Genomic DNA, 7,960 nt, shown 5'->3' on the forward strand with positions numbered 1-7,960 from the left:
CTGTAGCTGTTCCCTTGTCTCCCCCCAGCTCTGCACGTTTTAAGGTTAACAGTTGACAATTAGGGAACACGCAGGTCCCGATCTCTACGATCTCTACGATCTCTACGATCTCTACGCGTGACTCGGCGGGAGGGCATCTCGGGATTGCTGCCGCCCGGCCGTGGGGTGGGGTCTCCACAGTGAATTATGGCTTTCATAAACGGAGGCGCAAGCCTTCACACAGTGATTTAACGCTGACCTCACAGCCGTAACTTAAGCATTTATTTATTTATAATGACGCGCGCGTAAATGACGGGCGTTTTTTTGACATAATGTGTGTGCTTTAAAGATAAAACATGCAAAGCGCTGTGAAAGGCGCATGCCAAAAGTTTGCGTGCTGAGGAAGGGAACAGAAACCCAGAAGGTCTAAAATTAATTTTAAGTATAAATGTTTGAACATGGTGTCTGATTTGCCCCAGATCTCCCACTTCTATGGGATCATTAAAATTAAAATGCACAAAGTCTGCGTGTGAGGGTCTGTCCCAGATGTCCGTGGTTGGGAAAGCAAGGAGATGGTGAAGGAAATTGGGACGTGGCTATGGTTTGTGTCTCAGCGTTCCCCCAAAGCCTCATGTGGTTGTAGGGTTTTTTCGGAGGTGGCTGGATCTAGAGTGTGTGATTGATCTGTAGTACCATGCTGGGATTAAGGGTGCTGGGATTAAGGTGAGTGATTGCTGGATCAGTCCCCTGGTTGGATTAGCATGGCCCTAATCTTGGTGGACTGGATACAATGTAAGAGACAGAAAGAGGCTTTTCTCATTTCTCTCTCGATTGCATGCTTTTGCTGTCTTCTGCCTGCCAGGGACTGTTTCTCTTCTGTGATGCCCTCCCCTGCCACACTACCCTGCCCTGGAGCAAGCGACTATGGACTGAACCTCTATGAACCGTGAGCCAAATAAACCTTTCCCCCTTTAACTTTGGATACTGGGTATTTTGTTTTAGCAACAAGAAAAATAAGTATGATAGACATCATGTTATGGAATACTTTGTAGTCACTAAAAAGAATCTAATGGATCTATCTATCATCTATCTATTGATCAATCTATCTATCAATCTATCTACTGTCTATCTTGACTTGGAAAGTCTCTGTGGCTTGTTTTTAAGACTGAAAAATGAGAAAGGAAAAAGAGTGAAAAGAGGAATTAAAATAGATCATGTACATGTACCAGCTACCCACAAGGGATCTAAATGCTATGCACTACACAGATGTGCTAGTAAAGAAAATGATCAGAAAAAAATAATTTAATGAAAAAGACTAAAAAATTAAGTACCCAATAGCATATATAATATCTCATTTTTGTTTGAAAACAAAAGATAAAAGCCAAACAAGTTGCACATCATATATATATATATTTGTATGAGCCAAGGAGGAAGCAAAAGTAAATACCAAGCTGCTAATACTGGTTTCCTTGGGAGGAAAGTGAAAGCTTGGGAGATGGGGAGGTTATGAATTTTTATTTCATATATCATTGTGATGTTTGAATTATGACAACTACCGTTTATTACTTTTGTCATCTGAAGAGTCACTCAATAAGGTTATTTGAAAGAAAAGGGACAAGCCAGGCATGGTGGCACGTACCTGTAATCCCAGCACTTGGGAGGCTGAGGCAGGATGATCAATGTGAGTTCCAGGTCAGCCTGGCCTATACAGTGAGTTCAAGGTCAGCTATGGAGAGACCCTGTCTTTTAAAAACCAAAAAAGCCAAGTGTGGGGGTGCATGCCTGTAATCCCAGCACTCGGGAGGCTGAGGCAGGAGGATTGTTGCAAGTTCGAGACCAGCCTGGGCTACAAAGCGAGCTCAAGGCCAGTCTGAACTACATAGTGAGACCCTGTCTCAAAACAAAACAAAACAAAACAAAAACCCAGCAAAAAAATAGAAGGAGGACAAACAAAAACCAAATAGGAGCTCAGAGAGGAACAGTCACTAAAGGCCATTAACTGTGGCTGGGATTATGCTTCCCTCTGGTTAGCCCTGGGAATTAAAAAACATTTCTTTTCCTCTTGGATTTCAGGCAAATGTCAAAGCAGTGGGAGGTTCCCAGGGTAACTCAGGCAGCAGCTTCTTCAGAGAGACCCTCAGGCTCTCAGCGAGAAATAGGAACCAGGGCCCTATCAGCAAGTAAGTGTGTTCCAGATAAGTCAAATGAAGGGTATCTTCTGTTGTATTGAAAGAGGAGGAAACATTCAGGTCTGTTTTCAAACAACTGGGCTTCAGATGTGGAAGTTATCTTTTTGTTTTTGTTTTGTGATAACCATATGCTGAAAATAAAAACAAGGGACCGCTGGCAGTTGGCTAATCTTTGTTTCCAGACAGAAACGAAATCAGCCCCTGCCTTCTTCCTGCTTTTCCAGTTTGAAGTCCACAGCACGGCAGGCGTGATGGGAGATGGAAGAGATACGCCCTGGCTCAGTTTGTGCTGCAGGGTGGAGAGCGACCCTCTGACCGTACCCCATTTCAGCCCTGCCTGGAGTGTGGAGCTAGGCCCAAATACCAGCATCCCGGCTGCAGGCGCGCTCCGGCGTGGCCCCAATTTGCCTGTGGTTTCCCGTTTCTAACCTTCTCTAGGGAACAGGCAGTCATGCATCCTGCCCTCCCCTACTGTCCGCCAGCTCCGAACAGGGCCACACGTTGGCTGGGAGAGCCTTTTCGGTGGGCTCGAGCTCCAGCCATGGGCAGCTTGTAGGAGCGCGTTGGTGCCGGTCACTGGGATCCTCTGTGGTGCTCTAACTTGCTATTATAAATATTTGTGATCAGCTCTGTCCTCAGATGCCTTAGGAGCTTTTCTCACTTCTTCAACCAATCAGTCTGGGGACGCTGCTGGAATACTTCAGTGAGTTGTTATAGTGAATACGTATTATCTGACTTTACCATATAGTTCAGGCTGGCTTTGAACTTGCTAGCAGTATGTAGCCCAAGCTGCCCTTGAACTTTTGGCAATCTTCCTGCCTCAGCCTCCCAAGTACGGTACTGGAATTATAGGTGAGTGTTACCACAGCTGGCATTTACAGAGATTTACTGAGTTGCTTAGGTATGTTTATGTCATCGTTGCCCCGGGACTACTTTGTGTCTGCTCTGTCTATTAATTTGTTTGGTGCAGAGGATTGAACCCAGAGTCTCATGCATGGTAAGCACTTGCCCTGCTGCTGAGCTACACTCCCAGCCTGCTTTATGATTTTATTTTTGTCCTTTGACCATGCTGATAGGCCAAGGCCTATCACTTTCCTGTTGTCTTTATCTGCATCTGCAGCACTTTTGAAACCCAGATAACCAAGTTTGTTAGAACTAAGAAACTATGTGTAAAAGAGAGAAAGATTCTCTCTGTCTGTCTCTGTCTCTCTGTGTGTCTCTGGAATTGAACCCAGGGGCATTCTATTACTGAGTTATAGCTCCACCTCCCTTTGTCTCTTATTCTGAGACAGGGTCTTGCTAAGTTGCCCATGTGTAACTTGAACTTGTGACTTCCCCTGCCTCAGCCTACCTAAGTGCTAGGATTATAGTAATGGTCATTCTTAATGAACAAAGTACCAAACCTTTAGGCACAGGCTTGTGACACATACTTTTGCTGTTTAGTCTTTGATTTTCTTTTTTTGAGACAAGGTCTCACTATGTAGCCCAGGATGGCGTCAAACTCGCAGTGATCTTCCTGCCTCAACCTCCCAAGTACTGGGAATTTAGGCACATGCCATCACACCTGACTAGATTTTGCATTTTTCATTTTTTTAAAATATTTTTTCATTCTTGAACTCTTTCTCAGATATTTAGATCGTGCTATCTCATGGAGTAGCTATTAGCTATGTGTGGCTGTTTACTGTTTAAATTAAAATGAAATACAGATTTAGCTCCTCAGTTGCACTAATTCCTTTCAGCAGCTTGGCATGTACAATGGCTACTGCACTGACAGTATGTGAAGTCCCAGTGGGTGATGGGGATTATGTGCTGGGTTTCTCAGGGAAGGGCACTTTGATAGCATCCTTCCTAAGCCCTGGCATGTCTGACAGTGTGCCTCTCTTGTTCCATATAACCTTAGCTGTGGGTGTGAAGTTCTAGGGTCACACTTTTCCCCCACGCAGGTCGGCCTCAACCCATTATCTTCCAGTCTTCAGTTTTGTGGAGGAGAAGTCTGATGTCAGCCCAATCTATTTCTTTGATAACCCATTCCTCCCACCACTTTCCTGGATTTTTTTTTTTTTTTTGTACTGGGACTTGAACTCAGGACCTTGCACTTGCCAGGCAGGCGCTTGTGCTGCTGAGCTATTTCCCCAGCCCTTTCCTGGATGTTTATAGGATATTTTTTCTTTGCTCTCACAAATGTCACTAGATTGTTCTAAGGTCTTAGATGCTGCCTATTTTTTCACAGCTTCTTTTCCACAGGAAAACTCCCAGGCATGGTCTTTTATTTTTGCTTGTGTTTGTTGGTCTATCCTTGCTTTTCTATGTTAGGGGGTTTGAAGGGCTGTTTTCAAGGTCACCTCTGTCCTTTCTCTGCAGAGTCTGAGGACCAGTTCTACGAGAAACTAGGAACAAGGGAGAAAGTCAGCCTCTGGGTTTTGCTGTCAGCTGGGTTGCAGTTCCCCGAATGTTCTGTCCCCAGACATGATTTTTATACTCTGCTGTTTCCGTTGAAACTTTGTTTTATGCCCAAGGGACTCTTTGAAGTGCCCTGGAAACTTTTCCTAGTCTGTTCTTGAATGACTGATCACGTATCAGGAGAGATTAATGCTCCTTCCCTTGTTATAGATGTGTTGTAGATGCGTGTGCGTATTTTTGCATTCGATCTAAGTTGCAGAAAGATGAAAGGTTAGTTATTTCACACACACACACATATACATAATTGTTTTTCTAAAATGGTAGAAATATTTGCACTTCACTCTGGGTTCAGCCTAGATGTCAGCTGGCGCGAACTCGGCGGCTCTCCTTGAGCTCTGGGTGACAGCCCGGAGCCTGCGTCTCTGGCTCCTTTCGCTCCAGGCTCCCCGCTTCTGCGCATGCTCTCTGGCCTGGCTCGTTGTAGGCCTAAACCAGTGGTTGCCAGCTGGGTTGATTTCGCCCCTTAGTGGACTTTTGGTAACACCTGGAGACCTGTTTTTGGTTATCATCATGGGGAAGGGTGCTGGCATCTAACGAGTTAAGGGCGTGGCTAACCTCCTGCAGTACACAGGTCTGACCCCTGCAACCAAGAATGGTCCAGTCCAAACTGGACCGACGCTGAGAAATTGGGTTTAAACGCGGCCTCTCCGAGGGTGTTCACACGCATAGTCCCTGTGATTACAGAAGATAGTGCCCGAGGCCGGCGTGGTGCTCCGCACCTTTGAGCGCACTGTCTGGCTCTTACCTGATTCAGTCCCCAACCTCTTCCCTTCTTGCCACTTTCTTCCTTTATCCTATAGAAAGCAAAATTGACAAAGATTTTTTTCCCTTGTCACACGCAAAAGCAGTTTAGAGGCAGGTGTGGTGGTGGATTACACTTTAATCCTAGCACTAGGAAGGCTGAGGCAGGAGGATCTTCATGCATTTGAGTTCAAGGCCAGCCTGAACTGCACAGGGAGAACCTGTCTCAAAAAAAGGAAAGAAAAGAGAGAAAGCCGTTCAACTATCTGCTTAGTTGTTTGGGTTTTCACCAACACCCACACCCACACCCACACAACAAAACAAGTGATTTTCCCAAACAATGACAGTTCTTTCCCTAACAGGAGTTCCAGTGCCAGCTATTAAGATAATATTTTCATACCTAATTTCATAGATATAATAAAGTTTTTAATCAACTGCAGGATAGAAGAAGAAAGTACGTTTCAAGTTTTACCGTCTTCTGAGAACCCAAACACATGGATATAGCTATCGCAGATCTAACTTTTCCTGTTTTAAGCCATTACACCCCACAGCAATTCTATAATTTCTGCTACATTTATTCATCTTTATTTCCCGTGTGTTTCTGAGGTCGTTGCTTGCTTCTCGGCTGTGTCAGTGCCGTGGTACAGGTTAGGTGATTAGAGCAGATGGCTTTTCGGCTTTGGAAGTTTGGAGTTGCGCCGTTTAATTTTACTGTCCTGATTTTACAGGGGAGGCAGCTGGGTCGGGCCCAGCAACAGTGTTGTTTTAGCATCCGGTGAGTGAGCCTTCTGAAGTCCACTGCCTCTGGTAGCATAACTTGCTGGTTACATCAGTCCTCACCCAGTGCCTCCTCCTAGCTTGCTGACACTCTAACATTAATGTGTCTTAAGCAGATAGTCTTTTTTTTTGTTTTTGTTTTTTTTTGGTTTTTCTCTGGTACCGGGAACCGAACTCACGACCTTGCACTTGCCAGGCAGGCGCTTTTGCCGCTGAGCTAAATCCCCAGCCCCTTAAGCAGATAGTCTTAATTCTCACGATAGGAGCTTTACTACAATGTATCTCATGGCGTGTTCATATGTAAGCCAGTATTGTACTAGAGTTGGAATTAATTAAGGTCTTCATATTACAAAGCAAGTATGATGGAGGGCTCAGCTATAGAAAATATCCAACTGAATTTTATTGCAGTACTCTATTTTTTTTTTAACTTTTTAATTTTTGTGGTGCTGAGGATTAAACCCAGGACCTTAACAAATGCTAGCCAAGTGCTCTACCACACGCTACATCTCCAGTCCCTGGCCATATTTTAATGAACTTGCTTAAGATTATCCTTTTATAGTAATTTTTCCTTTTTGATAACTTTTGCTGTGAGCTTTTTTTGGCAGGGGTGGGAGGTTTGAGACAGAATCTCACTATGTAGTTTAGGCTGGCCTTGAACTCACTCTGTAGCCCAGCCTGGGCCCGAACTCACAGCGATCCTCCTGCTTCAGCCTCCTGAGTGCTAGGATTTGGGCATAGATGCACATACTTCTACAGGACAGGTCTTAAGGCTCTCAGGCGAAGACTGCCAAATGGGAATGCCGATTTGCAGGCCAGCTGCTAGTTCAAGGTTAACCCAAGCACCATCTGTGTTTTGGTTTCTGGGTTTTGTTTTCCCTGTGTTGTGAGTATATTGGTATTTTTATACTTTCCGCTACAGGAGGTAGAAGGACAGTTAAAACAGAAACATCACATGGTCTTGAGGTGGGGCAGAAACGCTCAGCAGGAGGAAGCAAACCACAGCCAGACCTCAGGGCAGGTTCTCCTTTGTGTGCCCGCAACTTCTTGCAAGTTAAAACAAAGCTGGTAGGAGATGTTAGTCTTGCCAGCCAGGTTGACCTCTTCCAAAAGGTCAAATCCATGCCTTATGAATGACAGTTAACTGCCAGATCAAAAACTTTTTTTTTTTTTGGTACCGGGAATCAAACTCAGGACCTTGTGCTTGCCAGGCAGGCACTTGTGCCGCTGAGCTATATCCCTGGCCCCAGATCAAACACTTAATAATGTAAGTTTTAAAACAAGTTCTAAACTATGTGAAACTCATTTTTTCCCCAATACAGTACTTCAGTTGTTGTGAAAATGGATGCAACAAGATTTCCAAGAAGTCTTCTATTAAAGAGGCAGGAAAATGAAACATTGAAGTGTGTAATTATTTATTTGTTTGTTACTTTGTTTGTGGTACTAGAGATTAAATGCAGGCCCTTTACACTGAGCCACATTCCCAGCCTTTTTGAATTTTTTTTTTTTTTTAAATTTTAAAGACTAAAAGAAGGATAACATAGTAATAGGGGGGCTTACCAAATTACAGACAAAGTGGTAAGAAATTATTAGTGGTTATTGTTTTACATACTGTTATCTACAGGATAGTTTCTCAGGAAAACAAATAGACAAATAATAGTGAGGTACAGACAAAAGAGGTAGGAGATTATCAATAGCTGTTGTACTATACTTTGGTATCTTCAAAGTGGCTTCTAAAGAATATAAATAGAACTATACATGAGTGACCTATTGAATAATCATTAACTATTCTCAGTGGTTGTTGTAGGAAACACATA

The 7,960-nt window shown here is 43.9% G+C and overlaps 1 protein-coding gene across 4 annotated transcripts in view; it reads left to right on the top strand.

The window, feature by feature from the left end:
- Positions 1-680: 680 nt before the first annotated feature.
- The window catches only part of Skap1 (src kinase associated phosphoprotein 1), a 251,617-nt gene continuing 244,337 nt past the window's right edge, over positions 681-7,960 (top strand). The window contains exons 1-2 of one of the 4 annotated variants that reach the window (XM_005394244.1): positions 681-925; positions 2,053-2,159. In XM_005394244.1, coding sequence (XP_005394301.1) covers positions 741-925; positions 2,053-2,159 — 292 coding nt within the window. In that variant the 5' untranslated portion in view covers positions 681-740. The remainder of the gene's footprint in view (positions 926-2,052; positions 2,160-7,960) is intronic. The other 3 variants (XM_005394246.2, XM_005394245.2, XM_013519393.1) reach the window with 3 other exon arrangements.

Source organism: Chinchilla lanigera, unplaced genomic scaffold (assembly GCF_000276665.1).
Source record: "Chinchilla lanigera isolate Chin_1 unplaced genomic scaffold, ChiLan1.0 scaffold00050, whole genome shotgun sequence".
NCBI classification, from domain to species: Eukaryota; Metazoa; Chordata; class Mammalia; order Rodentia; family Chinchillidae; genus Chinchilla; species Chinchilla lanigera.